We start from the raw sequence: 24,199 nt of genomic DNA, 5'->3' as shown, positions 1-24,199 counted from the left end.
CAGATGTACCATATCTTTTGTTAATGATTTCTCATGTGTCATTCACCAAAGATACGAAGCTGAACATGAAGAAGGGAACTTTTTTATTGAACAGCACCAACAAGCAGCAGTTCATTAATATGCTTAGCTACTTCTTGGAAAGAAATTGTAAAGTATACCATGCTTCAGGAGATGCTGATGTGATGAATGTACAAAAAGCAGTAGAATTAGCTAGAGTAGCAGACACTGTGCTAGTTGGTGATGATACTGATCTTCTTGTATCTGTTTGTGGCAACTGCAAGGGAACAGGCTGCACCAACTCAGATACTTCAATTCATGAAGAAGATGACACAGATACCTGTAGGAACTGAACCTTAATGCACGCACAATGATTGTAATCTAATTAGTATTTAGTAGTAGCAACACATGTTGTCTTATGTAATCTGTATGTGTGATTGTGGGTTGGAATAATCATCCAGTTATCGCGTGATCATACATGGCGCTGCGAACAGTTCGCATCCTTCGCCCTTCGTAGCCCAACTACCGATTCCCTGGTGCCGGTTAGAGGCACCCGTTAAGGTGACAGTTACATACTTGTACGTCTTTTCTCGCTCCCTTTTCTCCGTATAGAGTTTTTCGTTCCCGCCACACAGGAAGAACAATGGCTACCTTTACCTTCCGACAAGGTGACTTACCAAAGCTCGATCTTCAAGTGGATCGAGGCACAGATTTCGCCGCATGGAAGGCCCAATGGGACTGCTACTCCAGCCTGTCCGGACTTACTGATCAATCGGACGAAAAGCAAGTACAGGCGCTGACCCTCTGTTTCTCCCGTGAGACCCTCACAATCGTCCAGAACCTCGGACTGTCAGAGGACGATAGAAAAAAGGTGAGTCTCACTATTGCTGCATTGAAACGCTATGTTGATGGTCACGTTGATGGTCACGTTAATGAGACCGTCGAACGTAGGAATTTCCGCAGGCATTTTCAACAGCCTGGCGAGTCATTCGATGACTATCTCGTGTCACTACGTGAGCTTGTGAAAACATGCAATTTCTGCTCAGAGACGTGTGCTCAAAAAAACATACGAGATCAGATTATAGAAGGATTAGTCGATGGTGAAATAGTCGAAGACCTATTACAACAAAGCGATCTCTCCCTTACCACAACCATCAGCAAGTGTAGAGCAAAGGAGGCTGCAAAACAGCAGCGTGCAGAGATCTCTGACAGATGCCAGTCCATATCAGCCCTTTACCAACCTAACACCAGCAGACAACCCACTAGCACAAATCCTTGTTCAGGATGTGGTGGCAAACCCCACCCAGCAGGTCGTACACAGTGCCCTGCATACAACTTGACTTGCTTCAACTGCCAAAAGGTTGGCCACCTCGCAAAAGTATGCCGTAGTAAGCCACTCCGTAGACATGTTCCACAACTGCCCCCATCAGAGTACACTCAGCTACCATATCAGCCTGTAGCGACCACCCCCAAACGCATCAAGACCATCACTTGTGCTGATACAGAGGATCAGTTATCATTGCCCCATATCAAGCATGTAACCACTAATGATGCTGCACCGACCATTCTAATTCATGTCTCTTCCTTGAATGGATCGAGTGACATTGAGATGCTACCCGACTCTGGTGCCGATATATCAGCAGCAGGTAGAGAGATACTGACACGGTTGGGTGAGCACGTAGACAACCTTCCACCATCTGGAATTACACCACAAACAGTGAATGGCTCAACAATGCAACCACTTGGCAAACTGCCAGTCACCCTTCGCCTTGGCGACAAACAATACCAGGATGACATCCACATCTACCCTGGGGTGTCAGGAGCCTTAATATCATGGAGAGCCTCTAAGGGCCTAGGTATCCTCCCAGAGCATTACCCCCATCCTGCACCTACCGTGGATATTTCATCATGTCCCACCATCAAGGTTACCAGTACAAGTCAGCCCTCACCAGTCGTTGACTTCAGCAAGGAGTTTCCAACAGTATTTGATGGCATAATCCGCAACATGGATGGTGAAGAGTTCCACATCTCGTTGACCAAAAATGTCAAACCCTTTTGTGTTCACACACCAAGATCAATCCCATTTGCGTTTCGTGACAAGCTTAAAGCTGAATTAGATCTCTTGCAGGAACAGAACATCATAGCTCCTGTAACTGAGGTGACGGAGTGGTGTGCACCTATTGTCGTCACACCTAAGAAGAATAGCGAGTCTATTCGGATGTGTGTCGATCTATCACGTTTGAACAGGTACGTCCAACGCGAGCGCTACCAGTCTATAACACCAGCCCAAGCAGTAGCAGACATTGCCGCAAGTGATGCAAAATATTTTACAGTGCTTGACGCTATGAAAGGATACCACCAATGTGCACTCGACAGTGAGAGCCAGTTGCTGACGACCTTCATAACTCCCTTTGGGCGGTTCAAATACCTCCGTGCACCATATGGGATCTCATCTATCTCCGAGCATTACGACCGCCGCATGGCTGAAGCGTTTACAGGGCTCAATGGTTTCCGTCACATCGTTGACGACATAGTTATCTATGATAGTGATGCTGCAACCCATACAGAACATGTTTGTGCATTTTTGAAATGTTGTGCAGACAAAAACATTGCACTTAATTTAGCTAAATGTAAATTTCATCAGACAAAGGTCACCTTTGCAGGATTCATCTTGTCTGCAGATGGCTACCAGGTTGACCACACGATCACAGACGCCATCTCGTTATTCCCAACCCCAACTAACCGCACCGACTTGCGTTCATTCTTTGGCTTGGCTAATCAACTGTCTGCGTGCACCAACTCAATTGCCACATCATTGGCCCCACTGAGACCGCTCCTGAGTACGAAGAACGACTTTTTATGGTCACCAGTACATGATAAGGCTATCGCTGCTGCTAAAGATACCCTTACTGTAGCACCAATTGTTTCCTTCTTTGACCTAGTGAAACTCACTCGTCTGTGTACAGATGCTAGCAGGAACGGATTGGGATTCATACTTCAGCAGAAGTCAGTAGACAGACAGTGGTCCCTTATCCAGGCTGGATCTCGATTCTTGACAGAGACCGAGTCCCACTATGCCGTTATTGAGCTAGAGCTGCTCGCTATATCGTGGGCCGTGTCTAAATGCAGGTTGTTCCTCACTGGATTACAGCATTTTACTGTTCTCACTGATCATAACCCCCTCATCCCAATCCTAAACAGCCATCGCCTCGACGAGGTCGAAAACCCTCGCCTCCAACGATTAAAGACCAGATTGATGGCATACAATTTCACTGCAGAATGGCGAAAGGGTAGCCAAAACGATGCACCTGACGCTCTGTCACGCAACCCCGTGTCAGACCCCCAACCACAGGACATGCTTGCTGAGCACGACATCTGCAATCAACCAGAAATGTCTATCAGGGAGATCAGAGTCATCACTAATGATGGCCATGATAGCCCCCACCTCCAAGATCTTCGCAGGGCCCTGAAAACGATGAAGAGTACCAGCAACTACTCAGCACAATCCTCAGTGGATTCCCTGATCATCGCGGCCAGCTGCCAGACCCATTAAGACGTTATTGGCACATTCGTGAACATCTATCAGTAGATGACAACCTAATCGTCCATGGATGCCGCCTCCTTATCCTAAACAGCATGCGTAAACAAGTCTTGTCTGAATTACATGACTCACACCAAGGTGCTGTGCGCACCAAACAGCGTGCCCACCTAACCGTTTACTGGCCTGGTATAGATAACGACATTGAGAACATCGTCTTCAGCTGTAAACAATGCCAAGACCACCTCCCATCTAACCACAAAGAGCCAATTCTTCGTAAGCCAACCCCTGTCAGACCATTTCAAGAGGTAGCAGCGGACTTTTGCTCACATGGCGGACAGTATTACCTAATCCTGGTAGACTGTTGTACAGACTGGCCTACCATCGTTCCTATGGGACTCAACACAACAGCACCACGCCTCGTCACTACCGTCAGACAATCCTTTTGCCGTACTGGAATTCCCGACATCTTTTGGTCCGATGGGGGACCTCAATTTACTTCGAAGACCTTCCAGGATTTTGTACGCAGATGGGGATTTCAACATCAAACCTCAACACCAAGATACCCACAAAGTAATGGGAAAATCGAAGCCACTGTAAAGTCGATGAAAAAGTTGATTCGTGCGTCATGGACTGGCCGTACTCTAGATGAAGACAAACTATGCAAGGCTTTACTACAATACCGCAATACACCTTCTTGGAAGGACGGTGTCTCTCCAGCACAGAAGCTATTTGGACATCCCGTACAAGATTCACTCCCAGCACACCAGCGCTCATTTTCCCCAGAATGGCAGCGCAAAACCGCTGAAGCCGAGAAGCAGTTAGCTAATACGCTAGAAGACTCCACTAAATATTACAATACTCATGCTCATCCCTTACCAGATATTCACATTGGCTCCAATGTAGCCATTCAGAACCCACAAACAAAATTGTGGGATATCTATGGCACTGTCACAGAAATCGGTCCTCACAGGAGATACTACATCAAGACACATAGTGGCCGTGTCCTAGTTAGAAATCGTCGCTTCCTGCGTCGTCGAGTACCACCTCCTTGTTCTACCATGAATCCCACAGTCAACCCATCGATGGACACTAACCAAGATACCTCTACCCCCCAGCAGAACCCACCCCCAAGACGTTCTTCACGTACACGCAACCCACCACAAAGATTAATTGAAGACCCAAGCTGGTCATGACTATAGTATTTCTGACACCCCTCCCACAAACACTTGGTGGGGGGAGGGGGAGATGTAGGAACTGAACCTTAATGCACGCACAATGATTGTAATCTAATTAGTATTTAGTAGTAGCAACACATGTTGTCTTATGTAATCTGTATGTGTGATTGTGGGTTGGAATAATCATCCAGTTATCGCGTGATCATACAATACCAACACTGAATGAAGTGAAACTTACCATTTATACACACAAGAGAATAGATTTTCCACTATCACGGCCATACAATTTTCAATGTCATTGTGTATGCACCTAACTTAATGTCAGGTTTGGAATTGTAAAGAATTAAATCCATCTTCATGACAACAGAGAATGAAAACAACTGAATTGCGACTGTCTCTGGGAAAACCGGTCTTATCGCCCATTTAAAAGTATCCAAAAATGCCGGTCGGTTTTAAATATTCAGTGTGATGTAGCTTGGTAGCTACACGTACCAAATTTTCACATATTTTACAACCAATTTATTACCTTCCAGAACATCTACTGAAGAAGTAGTCCACAGCTAAGTTTCCCACCATTATGAAAGGAAACTTACAGCACAGGTCATTGTCCAATACCATGGAGCTGTACAGCCACACACAACCATCTCCTGGGTTCCATCAAGGCCCCAGACCACTTGTATGGCTCGCCACTGTGCTCGAAAAAGGCAGCTAGCAAAAGCAGACCACTTTATTCTGGTTGACTGTGATAGTGAAATTTGATAGTGCATTCATAAAGCTTTGTGTATGTGTGAAAAAATCAAACTTCCTGTCTTGGGCGATAAGACCGGTTTTCGCAGATCCAGTCACAATTGTATATAAAGCTATACTATTTCTTGGTTTCCATGGTAACACATGCACCTTCGTCTTCATTATGACCCTCTGTTATAAAAATGTCCCTTGCCATGGGAAAACTATCATTAGACAAGCAATAAATAGGTTAAACCAAAATTTAATTAAGTGCATGGGCAGGACTAAATAATGTAAGTTTTGTCCAGTAAAATGATGACAACTTTAGAACAAATTAAGCTATGGATACCAAACAAGTATCATCTTGTTCCATATAGTGAGAGCAATCATTTGATACCAAATGTAAATAGTTTGGATAATGTACAGCTGAAATAAAAGCACAAATTCTATTTTTTTTGCTAAAAATGGCTAAAACGGTCATGCAAAAGGTCACTTTCCCCTTATGGGATTTTCCAGGACTTTTGATATGTTATAGAGCACATTTTTCTGTGCTAGAAACTGTTGAAACCATTTGTGTTGCAATTAGTTTAAGGTTGACCCCTTTTTTTTCATAAAATGACTGGACTATAATGCACAGAGTACACAGCATATTTATACACAAAAACTACAACAGATAACTTTAAAAAATAACCCTGAATACATACAATCTGTATTCACATAGAAATGATTTAAGATGGTGCTGATTGCATAATATAAAACAAAGTGTTAACACAGTTATGTGTGTATAAATGAGTTCATACTTCTTTGTTACATGGTGTGGCTTCTCAGTGTTCTCAGTTGATATTGATAAGGTTGCTACAAAACTTTAAGGACCAGAAGATTTTTAAATTACGTTTTCTACAACAATTGAAATTGTATAGTATCAGTAGCTATAGTAGTTCTTGTGAATACTGGAAAGTGGGTGTGGTCTTTTTCCACCAAGGTGTGGTTTTGATGCAAAACAAATGCTTTTATTCAATTCAGAATCATGAAAAACCCCTATTTTGACTCCACACAAGGCAAAATTAAACTTTAATTTTCATGATACGGTTTTGGGTACCCCACGTTCCAGCAGCTGTCTCGGGTTCCCCCACAGGAGTTGAGTTTAAACTTTTTGAAATATGTCATCAGACACCTTTACAAATACATTGGTAAAAAAAATTCTTGGTAAGGAATTTATTCCCAGATTTACCTCATATCTGATAATATTCCCTGACTATACCTACAGTTTCCAGCCTAACATGCTGAGTAGTTTTGGAATTATAGCACTAGACAGTATAGGAAGAGCAAAGAAATCAATTTGTACAGTGACCATACTGAGGCATAACTTTTATTTGCATTGGCCTACAGAGTTGGACTTTGGCATAAAATTTTCACCCCATGAATTGGAAAATTGACCAAGGTATAGTTTTAGCCCTGTAGCCATTTGCAAATACAAGTATGAAGATGTTTTAAATGAGGAAATGACAATGATTTTGTTTATGTCTACCATATCATAAACAAACGTACGTGATATGCAGAAATAAAACAAAGATATTCGAACCCACTATGAGCAGGCAAACATAAGATATATAGGTCTAAATATTAGAGACTAAAACTGAGGCAGTCACATATATATGATAGATAAAACACTCGACAACATTGTCAATCTGGGTCAAACAGTGCACAATGAGACAAATATTTTTGCTGGGTTAACCACCATAACTATCTCTGCATGTAGAAGCCGAGGTAAGGACATAAAACTGAATAATATATTAGGTAGACAAATGGAAGATTAGACAAATGGAAGATTAGTTGCTTAACATTTTGTGGGCATGGAAGCAGCTAATCTATACAGCGAACATCTACATACCATTCTACGTTGAGAATAGCTATAATATAACCCTACAGAAATGACTACAAGCAATAGCTACATTCAGGAAACATTTCTGTACAGTATTTTGAGCTTCATCCATGATTGTTCAAAAGTGGGTGACAAATCAGAATTCGTGCAATTTTTATTGTTATGACTCCAAATTACAGTTTGTGGAAGTTTGTTCAGGATTCACTATGATAATGTTGTCAATTCTGTTTACTAGCTCAGCTAGCTACAGTTTGCACTACCAAGTTGGTCAAGATGAGATCAATCAACTATTGTTTTACAGAACAGAAAAGGTCTCTTGTTGCTCAACAAATGCAGTAACAATGAATATTGAAAAATTACCTCCTACTAGCATGCCAATCATAGATGAGGTAAGTAATCAAGTTTGCCTGGCCTTAGCTAACAAGTTCAAAACACTGCATGAACTTGAAAGGTTTGACCGAAACAAACTTGCATTAGCATGCATGTCACGCACAAACTTGCACAGCATACACAGCAGCAGCCAGGTAGGGCCGCAACTCTACCCCCTAGCACACAGTGCATACACCGACTAGCTGGGATTGGAGGTGCTAGGCCACTACATCAGCACGTCGGCGTACACTATGCCTATATCAGTCGTACCTTTTTAAAGGAAGTTGCTCCTTGCATTGCTCCGAAGTTTGCACGGCTGTTGTCGCCATCCGTGACTTGCACAGCCGGATTTGTTCTATCTCGTTCACCACCGTGGTCCTAAATACCACGTAGTATATTTCCAACGTTATTTCACTCGTCGCGTTAACCAACACCGAGACCAACCTCGAGACCAACACAAAAGTCAGCGTACCAGTAAAATCAAATCACGGATCACATGATGAACCGGCTACCACCTTAATTTTGACGTCATTATACGTATTATGCGCATTAGCGCGGGCCCGGCTGGGCACGAGACTATGACTGTGCCACAACACTAAACTTCAGACTTTGAGGAGTACATGGAGTACGATGGGCCACTCACGCTATGAAATTTCGTACAACCACACAGAAATTAATTTCGAAATTTGAAGTGAAATCAGAAATTTTTGGCACTGACTTTTCATTAGCGCACGCCCCGTTATCGTAACATCATCTGTATTCCCCATGTCTATGCAAGCTATTACATAATAGAAATCATTTAAGTGTTGTACATATAAGGAATCTTAGAAACCACAATTCTGTAGTGTCTTCATTTTTTACTGCTTCAGTGAAATTTACAGCTCAGATTTCAGTCTTTATAAGCATAGCAGATTTCAGTGGACCTCACAAGGAGCAACTGATTTGTTTGCAGCTTTAGTAGCTAATAATCATTCAAGAGGTATGCAAGCTATATAAATTTAGCTATACTGGATTTTGTATCTGTGTATGGTAGCTTTCACCTAGGGAAGTACATGGGCTGTTAGATATTAATTTTAGTCCTGACTCTGGGTGGTCTAAAAGTACAAGGGGATGACCAGGGTGTACACTTGTATCCATTAGGTACTAGGAGACAATACACACTTACAGTGTGCCTGCCTGCTGAACCTTAGCTGGCAAAACTCAAAGGTTAGACAACACATTTGTGCTCAAATATGGCAGAATAAAAAACTGAAGTTATATAGCTATGTAGACTTCTTCTATTTTACATCCAGCAGCAGAGCCTAGTGATGATGTCTTTCCTACAATTCCACCAGAGGAACTCTCTGAATCTGTGCAAAATCTTGCAATACTTGAAGAGAAGAAAATAATCAAACAAGGTGTGAAACAAAAGCTAGTCAAATCACAGGATGCTTCTACACATTGCATTCCATTATATGAAGAAAGTGGTACTTCAAAGTGTACCAAAGTAGACAGAAAGTTTGTGGAAGTAATTCATAACAGTGAAAAACTCTTCATAAGAAAAACAACATTAGTATGGCTCTTTCAGGAAATGAGAGAATATCAAGTGATCGTTTGTTTAGAGTCCGAGCACACCAGCCGTTTAATAGCAGTGGTAAAATCATTATGTCACAATGTGATAATTCAAAATTACCTACAGTAAAGAATTCTGTGTGTTTAGGAGATATATGCATCTTTGCTAAACCAGCAGAGGAAAACTGTGTACCTTGGGCAACAGGAAAAATTACACAATTCGCATTTTACAAGCAAAAATCAAAAAGGGATCAGCAACACAAAAAGTCTGACGCAGCAGTTGAATCTCCTGTAGGAGTGCCATGCTCATGGTTTAAACAATGTGGTAACAAGTTTTTATTGTTGGCTGAACTATGCAGAAAGTCCATGCAGATTATCTCCCTCTGCAGCAGTCTTATATATGTACACTCAGTGTTTATTCTAGGATTTCTTCTTTGGGGGTGAATCAGGAATTTGGGGGGATGACCGGTGAAAGTCTATGATTGATAACTAGCTACAAGTTCACAACTATGTAAAGCAGTTGAATAGTTCCAAACTACTTAGCTGCATCACGAGTGTTGATTTTTGTGATTCAGATCCTATGGTTGTAGGACTTGATGCATGAATGTTGTGATGATGTAATATCTAGGGTAATTGATGCATGTGAAATACTGTTGAACTCTTTCAGAGATGAATAGCCCTAGTGATTTTTTTTTTTTTTTCGAGAATGATAATATAAATAAACACTTAAACAGTGGGCAGAGAGGCAAACTCTGTCCAGTCCTGGGATGATGGTAATGTTGCCATTACAGAAGCAGCATTGCCACGTTGAACACCAATGGCAACCTTCTGAATCAAAAATTGGGTGGCCCTATTATCACCAGACTGTTCCTTCACCCGGGAACCTATCCCCCTTATATCAGCCCCATATGATAGGCCAGACCACTTTTTGTACTGGACAGTCAACACTGATCCACCTCCCAATTTAAATCCCCCAGGTTTAAAACATCTACTACAAGTACAACAGTAACAGCCACAACTAACCAGACAGTGTCATCACCCCCCTTGAACTTTCGGGCCACCAGCAAGCGTCTGCTAGTCGAGCAACTAGCTACCTCATACCAGTAATCCATATTATTTAATGTAACACAACTATTTACAGTAGTATTTGTATTTCACATGTGAACCAGATAATAGCAGTGATAATTACCAGTTATGTAGCTATTTGGATAATAATCTGCAAACCAGGTGAACGTCACATGGCGCATAGCACATGTCACCCAGGGCCACTGTAGTTAGCCTATGAGTATAACCTTAATAGGTTTGAGCCAATTATCTATGCATTATAGTGCTCACATGCCATACAGCAATAGACTACTAGTTTATAGCTACTTGCCAGTGAGTCTTGAGTTTTCCTTTGTTATATCAGCTATGCTAATTATTATTTGGCATGCATGCATGCAATAGCTACCAGCAGTTTGTAATCAATTGCTCTCTTGTTCACTAACTCACTCACTCACCAACTCACCCAAAGTCATGACAGGTTTGACACATGATTTATACAGAAAGGGAAACTATACAGCTATCTTCATAATATTATGTTGCCCACAATGCTCAAGTGAAATTAGGAAACAAATGCACTTGCATATATTTATAACAATACTGTGTGTAGTATCAAAATCTTAACACTGATGGTTCCACACAGTCACTTTATGTATGCAGCATCAGTAAGATCCATTCTGAGGGCAATCTTACACACTAACTGCTCTACTGACTGTTCTATCAGAGTAGTCTATACTAATTTTTAAAATTAGCAAAGCCGACCATGCAGGGCAACAAGTAAACTAAATCAATAAGGAGGCTCCAGCCCCTTCCCCTGGGTTGCTATCCCTATATGTCCTGACATGAAAGTTGTCACTATTCTTTTTGATGGAGTAATAAATCAGATGTGTCAACCAGAACATATAACCATTCATATAATTCCGTATCTATGCATGTCCATACAATGCATGTGAATGTGTAGCTGTTACCATATCTAAAAAGAATGTACATCAATGTGTGTGTCTTTGCTTTGTTTATACGATTTTGTAGTTATGTATTTCATAGGAGGTCAACTTCATCTGCAAATAAACAAAACATAATAACTAATTTTTGTATTCTTGAATTACCAATGTCATCTTCATTGATGAAGCTTTCATTTTTGGTGGACAGTGTTGTGGTTAAGCGAATAAATCCATGAGACTTTTTATGCTTTCTGTAAAAGATGACCACAATTAAAGTATAGACTTGATGCACTTCTCAGTTGTACCTACGTCTCCAGCAAAATACTGCAACTAATCCAACAACCACGGCAGTCATTAGAATAACAGCCGATGTGCCTCCAGCAATAGCACCAGTGTACGTCTTTGAGTGACTGGATGATGACGAAGTGATTTCTGTGTATAAAATAAACATGCAATACTGTATACTATGTAGTGAATTTGGTGCATTGTTCCATAAGAAAACATTGAAAATCTTCTGTCCAGTACACACCAAAACTATTGATCATGACCATACATTTCATCAAAAATATTTGCCACTGAAAATTTGTAGAAAATCCATGGACACTTTGGAATCAAAAAATTATTGATTAAAGGTTCATTGCAGCTATAACCACACTTTAACTTTCATACTTTTGCAGACAGGAGCTGGTGAAGTCCACTCTCCCTTGCGTATGCAAGTAGCATTACTTGAGCCAACCAAATCAAAACCACTATAGCAGTTGAAATAGATAGAGTCACCGACAGACCCCTGACATCCTGGTGTGCTACAGTTGCCGCTAACAGGTGGAGTGAGGTTAGGACATTTCATAACTATAGAATAATAATTTTGATATGATCACATATATTTGTAACTCGGCACTTACCAATGCATAATGGTGGAGTATTGTCCCAAGTACCTCCTTGTAAACAGTTACTAACATTTGTTCCATTAATAGTAAACCCATCATTACAGGAGTAGTAAAGTTGATCACCAACAACTCCAATACAATTTACAGAACTACAAGTCCCATTGGCCGGTGGGCTAATAGGATCACATAATTTGATGCAAGAAGGTGGAGTAGAGCTCCAGTGACCATCAACACCACAGGTTAGTGATGATACACCTCGTAACATATACCCTTCTCCACATGATATTTGTATAACATCTCCTGCAGCTGACCCAGTACATGATGGATGATAAGACAAAGCATCACTATTTGACAGATCTTTGCATATGCCTGTGGCATCAATGAATTGAATAACCTTACATCAATTATACACTCACGTTTACACTGTGGTACTGAGCCATTCCATGTAGAATTTTGAAGACAAGTAATTGACCGGAGCCCATCAAGTTTGTAGCCAGCCTGACACTTGAATTGGACGGTCTCCCCAACAGAGCCACTACAGTCTCCAGGATAACACGATCCATTCGTTGGAGAATCAAGTACCGGACAATTAGCTGTTGTAAATTTATGCTACACTATCCCACCATTCCACATAGCTACTCACCTGTACAGGTTGGCATGGCGGTACTCCAGAGTCCATTAGATAAGCAAGTAATGTTTGGTGTTCCAATTAAAGTATATTGGTTATCACATGTGAATGATATCTGTTGTCCAGCTAAGCCAGTACATGGTTTACAATGTCCATTTGGAGGAGCAGTGATACTTGGACAAGTAGCTATAGTAAGCATAGTAAAACACTTAGAGACCACATAAGAAAAAGAAGAGCAGTTATTTACAAAGCTGTGATAATTCTAAATGTGCACACTCAAATGCCTCACCAACACAAATAGGAATAGAGCTGCTCCATGTTCCATTTTGCTGACATGTCACGGTGGAGGATCCTTGTAAGACATGACCATCACCACACTGGATGGTAATATTGTCACCAGCTACACCAGAACAACTGGGGACACATGACCCTCCAACTGGATGAATAAACTCTTGACAAATTGCTACATGACGCAAGAAGCAGTGAATATAAACCACATAAAATAAATTATCTTGTTAGACTTTTCCAGCACTACAATGAGTCTACACAACAGTAGCTAGTTCATAAGGCACTCACCAGTACACTGAGGCGGGTGATTGGTCCATTGTGTTGTGTTAAGACACACTGTACTAGTTGCTCCATTTAACTGATAACCTTCATCACATGAAAACTGTACCATATCCCCTTCACTACCAACACAAGGATCACATGAGCCATGAAATGGTGGTGTGATTTCTGGACAACTTGCTATACAGCAACAAACACAATTATAGAATTTATATTTATACTCATTCCACCAACTTACCAACACACTTAGGTACAGAACTACTCCATGTACCATTCATCATACAGTATAGTTGGGATGGTCCACTTAACACATTAGGTGGACTACAATTAAAGTTTACTACATCACCAGCTAATCCTCCACATCCATTATCACATGATCCGTGTATAGGAGCAGTTAGGTTGGAACATATTTCTAGCAAGTAATTGTAAACACATATAAATGCATAACAATTACCCACTTTTACAGACTGGTACATCATGATCCCAGTGAGGGTGTGGAGATGATATACATGTTAACATCATTGTACCAGTTAGTCTATAGCCATCATCACATGAGAATATTAGTTGACCAAAATTTCCAGTGAACTTTCCATTGGGGAATGTTACAGGTGGACAATTGACTAGATGAAAAAAGCAGGACATTACATGTACACTGGGAATGTAAGCACCCACAAAAATATAATGTCTGCACCACAACACTTTACAGCCACCGTGAAAATTTCTAAATTACTATACCAGCTTACATTTTCATAGATGTTAGGTTATATATTATAGTGCTCACAATTTCTACCTTCAAGAGCATCAGCATAACAACCTGGGGGGTCAGCCCACCTAGATCTTGTATAAATACTTTAATAGAGCAGTCAGTTGCTCTAATAGAAGGTCCAATGGATGAAAATGCACTTGGAATTGATTTCAGAATGTAAAACCTTCCAAATTGTCTTCTGTGCATGTGTAGGGGAGGGGGAATTTCCCCAAAAACAGCCCTAGAAAGCACATGCTTTACATTGTACAAATCCTAAAAGATGTAGCTTGACATGGCTAGTACCCATTGCCTATCACATCTATGAAGTACATGACATTCTTTGTGCAGTGACATTCTTTGATACTTGTGCAGTGAAATGCCACTAGATTGCAAAATATATTATCTGCACAAGTACAGTAATACTTATAAGACAATCATCGATTATGGTTACTGGAAACACATTTAGTTTACAGTTCATGTTTCCAAGTGCAAAGCGTTCTGAGTTTTGTAAAATGCATTATTAAATTTGTTTGCATAAGACAAGCAAGTTTAAATTCTACTTTACAAGTTGGTTAAAAGATCATAACTAACCAGTACAGTTGACAGAAGCATCCTGTGAGTGACCACAGTTAGTATGGAATGGTCCACCAAATGAACAATTAGCTATTGTATCTTCTGTTCCTTTACACTCCACCTGATATAGTACAATTGGTCCACTCCCCTCACCATAATAAGCACCACTGATGGCTACTGCACCCTCACTGGGGTAGCCTAGTTGATGACACACAACTTTAGCATCATCACTGCTCCAGCCATCATCACATATGCTACCCCATTCATTGTCAATATACACCTCAACACGACCTGTGTTATTAGTAGGACCACCTACTAGTCTAATAGGGAAACCATCGGCTGGATTATAATCTAAAATAAGTACAGCATGAGATTTTTAGAGTAGTTATATTTCCCGTGCATACCATAACATCGCACTCCCAAATCATCTTCAGCATGATTACAGGATATGAGAGGAGCATCGCCTAACCTTATACCATCACACTCACTGATTTGTAATTCATTTCCAGTACAAGTTAGTCCCCAGAATATGTAGGGTGTGTCTGGACTGGCAACACCAAACTCACTGGCCAGGTACAACTGACGAGACGCGTAATGTCCGAGTTGACGACAGATGACATCTCCATCAACATCTTGTGGTCCACCAACACAAATAGTACCCCATATCCCATTGACTAGCACTTCAACACGTCCTTCATAGCTATCTGCACCATCAACAAGTCGAACTGGAACTGTAAAGTTGCTCTCTAAATTGTAAATACCAATTTAAATAAGTAACTATAGAGATTGCTTACTAACCAGAACAGACTACACCAGCATACTCTTCATGACTACAACTGTTGTTCCCCCAATTATTATGGACACAGTCAGTGATAACCTTCTCTTCACCATTACATTCTATACCACTCAACCAAACAGGTTGTGTTGTAGCTCCTGTACTAAATGTAGCCATTACTTCACTACCATAATAACCCAGTTGATGACACACTACTCTAGCAGCATTGATGTACCACCTGTCAGCACATATTGTACCCCATTGGTGATTGTAGTACACCTCCACTCTGCCTGCAAGATTGTTAGTCCCTCCCACTAATCTTATGTTGGGTGGAGCTGCTTGGTCTGCATAATATTTTAAGCACATGATTTGCATGATAAGTTATATATAGGTATGCGTACTGATCATTTCACAACACTACACACACACACATCTGGACTTATGTACACATGCACATGTACTCACATAAAGCAAAGCCTTTTAGCTGCTATTGCTATTGTACTAGTAGCAATCATTCCAACCCAGTGATAGATACTTGTTCTCATGGATGAAGGTATGAGTACACAAAGTCTACCTCTAGGCTTACTCATTCAGTGAGGCATGGACAAGTTGGCTATTGTCCCTAGTGTAATAGCAAGTGCCTATAAGTACAGCTGGTGTTGACTGGAGTAATGTGAGAAAAGTTTCTTTCTCAAGGGTTCACACACACACACACTACACCACTCACACACACACGCACACGCACGTACGCACACAAACTTACTAAAGCACACTACACCAGCTGAATTATATTCAATGCTAGTTTGCAATGGAGTGACTCCAAATCCAGGAAAACTGCAAAACTTTAAAGAAGCTTCAGTACCATTACACTGGACTGAGTCCATCCACACTGGTGTAATTCCAGCACCAAATGATGAATACCTGTACACAAAAGTTTGTTACATGCTATAATACATTAAATACTAGTACACCATCCACAACACACCTTGTAGCTCTTAAGGCATAGGCATAGTTCAGTTGTCTACACACAACATTAGCATCACTAAACTGCCAGTAAGTACCAAAGACACTCCCCCATAATCCGAGGTGCATCACTTGTACATTACCATAACTAGTGCCTGTGTTACCATCTTCATCAACTAGCCTCACACTAAACTGTTCTGACATACTGGAGTCTGTGGGATGATAAGTCAATGAGATTACATACACATCAATTGTGCTATATACTTGTGAAGATAAAATTGTTGGTAAAGCAATTTTCCAACATGGCTCACTCAGACCCTTCCTCAAGTGTACTTACCCATACTTACGTATGCATATGACCAAAAATTGATAAGCATTCTTGTCAATTTCTTGAGTAAGGGTTTGGTGTGATGAGACTAAACACTTAACTTACTAGCAGAACACACCACAGAAGCTTCTCTAGAATGTTCACAATAGCTGAAGCCCTTATCATTGGGTACCCCCCATCCAGCATGTTGACAGTGAGATAGTCCACTCTCATTACCATAACAAGATACTAGGTCCATCCATACCATTCCATTGAGCTGACCAAATACACTGTCAGCTATGACACAACTTAAACAACACCATAATATTATGATGTTAACTCACAAAGAGCTGCAGAATCAGTTCCACTAAATCCTAGTTGTCTGCATACAACATTAGCTTCTTCATATCCCCAGCCAGTGTCACACACTGCCCCCCAACTTCCATTATAAAATATCTCAACTCTACCATACCACAATGAAGTGTTGTTACCACTAACCAACCTCACTGGATATATCGGTAAACCATCGTCTCCTGAAATAGCAAATACTCCAATAACATATTGTAATTACACTGTATATAATATCAATAGAAAATAGATAGCTTGCTGAATATAATAAATTTGATACCGATTATTTATTTACTTTGTAAACAAGATACTGCCATATCCTGTGAGTGACCAGCACAGTGTGAAGTAGCCTCCCAGGTGTACAGGAAACAGTCTAGTATGGTTTCCTCTGTACCACTACACAACACATCAGACATCAATATTGGTTGATCATCAGAGGCATTACCAAACCACAATAATTCAGTGGTCACCCTCGCATCAGAATAACCCAACTCTCTACATATCACTCTATGGTTGTTAATGAAAGGGAAACCATTGTGGCAAACTGTCCCCCATTCCCCATTGTAATACACTTCCACCCTTCCTTCATTTGTGTGATCAGTGATGTTGTTCACAAGACGAAGAGAAAAATCTATATGAGTAGAAGACATTCAGCGTTATATAAGTTGTGAACCAGGCATGCATGTTTGTATCTTACCATCTGAACAAACAATGCCCATGGCAAGGAGTGAATCACATGGTTGACCTTCTGCATGTAACTTATAGGTGCAGGACTGTGAAAATCCATTACAGTATATTTCATCAAATATTGCATTATTCTCAGTGTAATTGTAATCGAACGTGTTCAGGGATACTCTAAATCCCAGACTCTGACATATCTTATTTGCAGTTACAGAATCCATGTTTGTCGGAGAACACACAGGTCTCCAAACATCATTAAAATACACTTGTAGCTCTCCTTGATATCGGACACTTCCATTAAACAGATGCAATGGGAAGTCCAGTACCAGAACTGTACAAAAAAAATAAAGTGTAATACCACACTTAATACCAATATAATACCAGTATACCATATTTCAAACAGGCTGGATATTTAATTACATAGCCCAGCTTGTATGTCACTCACCAGTACACTGAGGAGGGTCATTGGTCCATTGCGTTGTGTTAAGACATACTGTACTAGTTGCTCCATTCAACTGATAACCTCCACCACATGAAAACTGTACTATGTCACCTTCACTACCAACACAGGGATCACATGAGCCATGAAATGGTGGTGTGATTTCAGGACAACTTGCTGTATAGCAAGGAACAGAATTACAGATATCATTTAAATACTGTAATTCACTTTATTTTCGTGCAAAATTTTTTTGTAATAAAAATTTTTGTGTAAAAATATTTTTGCATGATTTACATGAATGACTGCTCTATTAGAGTAGTTTGATCTTACATAAAAATGTTTGTGTAAGAAATTTTTGTACAAGTTTTGCATACAAAATTTATTTTGCAATGAAAAAAAAAAGCAAATTACGGTAGCTATTATGCTCACTTACCAACACACTTAGGTACAGCACCACTCCAGGTACCATTCATCATACAGTATAGTTGGGATGGTCCACTTAACACATTAGGTGGACTACATTTAAAGTTTACTATATCACCAGCTAATCCTCCACATCCGTTGTCACAAGATCCGCGTATAGGAGCAGTTAGGTTGGAGCATATTTCTAGTGTGGAGTTATAAATACATGCAAATGTCTAAATACTTGAATTCAAATACCCACTTTTACAGACTGGTACATCATGATCCCAGTGAGGGTGTGGAGATGATATACATGTTAACATCATTGTACCAGTTAGTCTATAGCCATCATCACATGAGAATATTAGTTGACCAAAACTTCCAGTGAACTTTCCATTGGGAAATGTTACAGGTGGACAATTGACTTGAAAAAAATTTTTTAACTGTAAATTTCTTCTACAAAATCTTCTACAAAATGAGTGAGTTCACAAACACAACACAGTGCATTCTTTGCTAAGGTCATACTAAATTCTTACACTAGTAAATCAAGTGTTTGGGATCCAGAAGGCACACTAGTTTTTCCCAGTGTAATCACAGCTACAAAATGTTCTGAGGAAGAATTTTAAAGGCAGTGTGAATTGAGTGTCGAAGCACTGAAGCGCCTATATAGCTATCCCTACAAATTCCCTAAAATCCTAGGGTAGTGATAAATGAAAGCAATGCCACCTGAGCATTATATTCATTAAGGTTTTACAGCTACTCTTGACTTGGCTTTAAAACACAAAATGTTATGCTATAGTATAGTAGATTTTAAAAGGTTGCTTACGAACAACACACAGAAACTAAGAAGGACTGAGTATGCAGAATTTGTAACATTAAGTTGAATGCTTTATTAGAGCATTTTACTGTTCTGTTGATTTTTTTAAAAACATCCCATTCTAAATCTATTTCAGTGAGAGGGGTTAAAGTATTCCTATCCTTCCTTCTTTCAGCCACCTGCACTTAACATGTATAGAACTATATTAGTCAATATACAGGGTAAACTTTTAAAGCCTTCAGGTTGAAAAGTCTATCACAAAGTTCTGCTACACTGACTGAACTAACCAGTACAATTGACAGAAGCATCCTTTGTGTGAAAACAGTTAGTATGGAATGGTCCACCAAATGAACAATTAGCTATTGTATCTTCTGTTCCTTTACACTCCACCTGATATAGTACAATTGGTCCACTCCCTTCACCATAATAAGCACCATTGATGGCTACTGCACCCTCACTGGGGTAGCCTAATTGACGACACACAACTTTAGCATCTTCACTGCTCCAGCCATCATCACATATGCTACCCCATTCATTGTCAATGTACACCTCAACACGACCTGTGTTATTAGTAGGACCATCTACTAGTCTAATAGGGAAACCATCGGCTGGATCATAATCTGGAATAAAATAGTGTAACTTTACTGCAACAGTTCATATTATATTTTACACCAACCATAACACCTTAATCCTAAATCATCGTTAGCATGAGTACAATATTTAAGTGGAGGATGTCCTTCTTTTATAGCCTTGCATTCACTGATTTGTGACTCATTTCCAATACATAATAGTGAGCCAAATGTGATCGGTATGTCTGGACTGGCTGCACCAAAGTGGGTGGTAATGTAAAGATCACGAGATGCATGGTACCCAAGTTGACGGCACATCACATTCCCGTCAGTTATCTGCAGAGTGTTGTAGCAAATAGTACCCCATACTCCACTGACAAGTACTTCAACACGCCCTTCGTAACCACCTGCACCACCAACAAGTCGAAGTGGGATTTTGAGATTGCTCTCTAGAACATGAACATAAATGAGTGCTGATACACAAAGATCTTACCAGAACACACTACACCAGCATACTCTTCATGACTACAACTGTTGTTCCCCCAATTATTATGGACACAGTCAGTGATAAACTTCTCTTCACCATTACATTCTATACCACTCAACCAAACTGGTTGTGTTGTAGCTCCTGTACTAAATGTAGCCATTACTTCACTACCATAATAACCCAGTTGATGACACACCACTCTAGCAGCATTGATGTACCACTTGTCAGCACATATTGTACCCCACTGGTGATTGTAGTACACCTCCACTCTACCTGCAAGATTGTTAGCCGCTCCCACTAATCTTATGTTGGGTGGAGCTGTTTGGTCTGGAGAGAATGCACAATGCATCATAATAACTTATTGTGACACACACAAGCATGCGCACACTCACACACACTCGCACACGTACACACACACATATACTTACTAAAACACACCACTCCAGCTGCAAAAAGATCAACTCGAAAACGTAAAGGAACAACACCAAATCCAGGAAAACCACAATTCTTTAAAGAAGCTTCAGTGCCATTACACTGGACTCTATTCATCCACACTGGTGTAATTCCAGCACCAAATCTTGAAAAACTATACACACACATAATTTATTACATGCTATAATACATTTAACACTACCACCACACACCTTGTAGCTCTTAAGGCATAGGCATAGTTCAGTTGTCTACACACAACATTAGCATCACTAAACTGCCAGTAAGTATTATAGACACTGCCCCATAATCCAAGGTGCATCACTTGTACATTACCATAGCTAGTGTTTGTGTTACCATCTTCATCAACTAGCCTCACATTAAACTGTTCTGACATACTGGAGTCTGTCGGACAATAAGGAAAAGATCAAATGTGTGCATTAAGAACAAAAGGCATTATTATTATTAGTAGTACTTTACAGTGACCAGCACTGAAGGTCTGACAGCAACATGTGCTGCGGCCTTTGGATTACCTAACCTAACAAGAACTGGAGACTTTAAATGATTACTTAACCTAGCTAACAATAAGGTGAAACAGAAAAGGGCCAAAGAAAGGAAAAAATCCCTCCTACCCCAGGATTCGAACTGCAGGCCACCCAATGTCTAGTTGAGCGCCACACTCAGTCTCCTCCGGGAGGGACGGATTTTCTTCCTTTAAACCTAAGTATTTATTATTAGTAGTACTTTACAGTGACCAGCACTGAAGGTCTGACAGCAACATGTGCTGCGGCGTTTGGATTACCTAACCTAACAAGAACTGGAGACTTTAAATGATTACTTAACCTAGCTAACAATAAGGTGAAACAGAAAAGGGCCAAAGAAAGGAAAAAAATCCCTCCTAACCCAGGATTCGAACTGCAGGCCACCCAATGTCTAGTCGAGTGCATTGATAGTAAAGAAATTGAAGCAATGGTGTACGTAAATGTATGCTTGAGTAGCACTAACAGTGTTGTAGCCACCATTAAGGCAACCAAGGCAGTTGCCTCAGTAAAACTGCATTTGAAAGAAGAGAATTCAGTACTGCAGAAGATCAAGATATTCTAATAGAGCAGTCATCTATATTCAATTCTAATAGAGTGGTCAGGTTTGCCTTGTCTTCTAAGATTTTCTGGCTACGTATACAACTACACTACATTGCCACTCAATGATAGATATACTGGTTATACCATTGAGTCTATTCAAATTTGACAGGATCTCTCAAGTTAGAAAATGCCTTATATCAGCAATACATAATTAACTACTCCTGTTCTGCTAGTGATATTATCTCTGCACCAGCCCTGATTATCTACATGTATAGGACTGCTAGCAAAAGTTTACCAATGCTTCAATAACAGTTTCCTGCAGTGGTGCTGATTCTCCAATATTCATTTGTACTGGAATAACTGTGCATTTATGGAATTCAAATAAAAGATTTAAAGTGTGATATATCAGTGTACTACCAGTACAGTATCAAAGTAATATTGCCATATATACAAACCAAAGAAGTTGGTGAGCCACCATATATCTTTCTTCAAGGCCTTGTAAGTGTGCACAAAATATTGCAACCGCTTTCTTGCAAAAAATACCTTGCAAGTTAGAAACCAATGACCATGTTTTTTATGCAAGTATACAGCAATCTGACTTACTTCTTGAGCATACTACAGAAGCTTCTTCAGAATGTTGACAGTAGCCAAAGCCAAATCCGATAGGTATACCCCATCGATCATATTGGCATTGAGATAGTCCACTTTCATTACCAAGACATGTCACTTCATCCATCCAAATTGTCCCTTGTAACTGACCAAACACACTGTCAGCTATGAAACAACTTAAACAACACCATAACATTATGATGTTAACTCACAAAGAGCTGCAGAATCAGTTCCACTAAATCCTAGTTGTCTGCATACAACATTAGCTTCTTCATATCCCCAGCCAGTGTCACACACTGCCCCCCAACTTCCATTATAAAATATCTCAACTCTACCATACCACAGTAAAGTGTTGTTACCATTAACCAACCTCACTGGGTATATCGGTAAACCATCACTAGCTAAAGCAATAAAACAGTAGGAATACTTCTCTCAATTGCTACTACTAATAACTTACTTTCCAAACAGGAGACTGCCAGGTCATGTGCATGATTAACACAATAAGAATAAGTCTCCCACATGTACAGGAAACAGTCCAGGATGGTGTCCTCAGTGCCATCACATCTTAAATTGAATATCCAGATTGGTTGATCACTGGAAGCATTTCCAAATGATAGTATTTCAGTAGTGAACTTGGCATCAGGATAACCTAACTCTCTACATATCACTCTGGCATTAGCATAGGTTGGTAAATCACTATAACAAACTGTCCCCCACTTTCCTTTGTAATACACTTCCACCCTCCCTTCATTTGAGCTGTTAGTGATGTTGTTCACAAGATGAACAGAAACATCTACAAACAAACCAAATACTCTAATAAAACAGTCAGGAATGTCATTGCTGAATGTTATATTAGAGTGTTTACTGGCTATTCAGGTATCACACAAATTGCATACCACCATCATAACTAATGAATAGTCTTACCATTTGAGCAAACAAGTCCTTTGGCTTTGTAGGATCTACACAGCTGTCCTTGTGTATGTGATGTGAAAGCACAATCATTAGATATTCCATCACAGTATATGACATCAAATGCCGCGTCACTACCATTGTAAGTGTACTCAAATGTTCTTATGGCTATCCTATATCCCAGACTTCGACAAATCTTATTTGCAGTTACAGAGTTCATGTATAATTGGGAACACACTGGCTTCCATGTGCTATTGACGTATGCTTGTAGCTCTCCCAGAAATGGGTCGCTCCCACTGAATAGACGCAATGGGTACATCAGTCCTTGAGCTAGACAAGTATTGATGATACATATTACAGCTTAGTTGTCACGTGGAGGAGTGCCAAACACAGGCTGTGTTTGATAATGCCCTCCACCTTATGAAACAGTGGGTAGAGCTTCCACTGTGCTGTACAGTACACAGCATACACTCCACGCATACAATTCTATCTATCTACCACTCTTACCATTGGTGAACCATGCAAGGATCAGCACGCACAATGAGAAGTATGCAAACGAGCTGGCCATTTCCGGTTTGTTGGCTTGGGGGCGTGATCTCGAGAGGAATTTCAGTTGAAAATGAAATGACCCCACTCACTATCTAGTCAATAAGAGTAGAATAGCTTGTTAACTGTCCCTATAACTATGAGCCACGTATCCCCACACAATAACAATACAGCAATACCGGAAACACAGCTAGGCTTTGCAGATTTATAAAC

At 40.3% G+C, this 24,199-nt stretch overlaps 2 protein-coding genes and 1 long non-coding RNA gene across 7 annotated transcripts in view; 1 reads left to right on the top strand and 2 right to left on the bottom strand.

The window, feature by feature from the left end:
* LOC136242795 (uncharacterized) overlaps positions 1-8,190 on the bottom strand; it is a 37,677-nt gene extending 29,487 nt beyond the window's left edge. The window contains exon 1 of the mRNA XM_066034278.1: positions 7,961-8,190. Within this exon, the coding sequence (XP_065890350.1) occupies positions 7,961-8,019 (59 nt within the window). The 5' untranslated portion in view covers positions 8,020-8,190. The remainder of the gene's footprint in view (positions 1-7,960) is intronic.
* LOC136242809 (uncharacterized) overlaps positions 1-13,406 on the top strand; it is a 20,313-nt gene extending 6,907 nt beyond the window's left edge. Inside the window, exons 2-4 of the long non-coding RNA XR_010694644.1 lie at positions 11,901-12,055; positions 12,215-12,349; positions 12,417-13,406. This is a non-coding gene — a long non-coding RNA (uncharacterized lncRNA). The remainder of the gene's footprint in view (positions 1-11,900; positions 12,056-12,214; positions 12,350-12,416) is intronic.
* LOC136242794 (scavenger receptor cysteine-rich type 1 protein M160-like) lies at positions 11,142-24,199 on the bottom strand. Of its 5 annotated transcripts, none has more exons than XR_010694643.1 (33): positions 23,948-24,199; positions 23,456-23,770; positions 22,989-23,324; positions 22,744-22,932; positions 22,526-22,696; positions 21,056-21,245; positions 20,840-20,997; positions 20,418-20,738; positions 20,032-20,373; positions 19,643-19,975; positions 18,801-18,962; positions 18,570-18,743; positions 18,143-18,313; positions 17,714-18,028; positions 17,312-17,647; positions 17,013-17,201; positions 16,795-16,965; positions 16,384-16,573; positions 16,162-16,319; positions 15,422-15,742; positions 15,028-15,369; positions 14,642-14,974; positions 13,764-13,925; positions 13,544-13,717; positions 13,315-13,485; positions 13,028-13,201; positions 12,754-12,924; positions 12,527-12,703; positions 12,126-12,479; positions 11,893-12,072; positions 11,533-11,655; positions 11,389-11,474; positions 11,142-11,340 (listed from the first exon to the last, which is right to left on the bottom strand). XR_010694643.1 is itself a non-coding variant. In XM_066034274.1 (33 exons), exons 2-33 carry the CDS (start codon positions 23,757-23,759, stop codon positions 11,321-11,323), a joined length of 7,002 nt encoding a protein of 2,333 aa, XP_065890346.1. In that variant the 5' UTR covers positions 23,760-23,889; positions 23,948-24,199; the 3' UTR covers positions 11,142-11,320. The 5 variants fall into 5 exon arrangements, 4 of the variants coding, with proteins under 4 accessions (XP_065890346.1, XP_065890345.1, XP_065890348.1 ...); XM_066034274.1 differs by having other exon boundaries at positions 11,529-11,655; positions 23,456-23,889; XM_066034273.1 differs by having other exon boundaries at positions 11,529-11,655.

Source organism: Dysidea avara, chromosome 13, assembly GCF_963678975.1.
Source record: "Dysidea avara chromosome 13, odDysAvar1.4, whole genome shotgun sequence".
In the NCBI taxonomy this organism is placed as follows: domain Eukaryota; kingdom Metazoa; phylum Porifera; class Demospongiae; order Dictyoceratida; family Dysideidae; genus Dysidea; species Dysidea avara.
Note: the sequence above shows the minus strand (reverse complement) of the source record. Positions and strands in the feature narration are given on the sequence as shown.

What these genes read in the sequence shown, in the direction of transcription:
- LOC136242794 (XM_066034273.1), bottom strand. Translation starts at nt 24,008, where the DNA reads ATGGCCAGCTCGTTTGCATACTTCTCATTGTGCGTGCTGATCCTTGCA. An exon ending in TTTAGGATTAAGGTGTTATG is followed by an intron (nt 19,976 to 20,031) that starts GTTGGTGTAAAA and finishes ATTTTATTCCAG; the next exon opens with ATTATGATCCAGCCGATGGT. An exon ending in TATGCCTTAAGAGCTACAAG is followed by an intron (nt 16,320 to 16,383) that starts GTGTGTTGTGGA and finishes TTTTGTGTACAG; the next exon opens with GTATTCATCATTTGGTGCTG.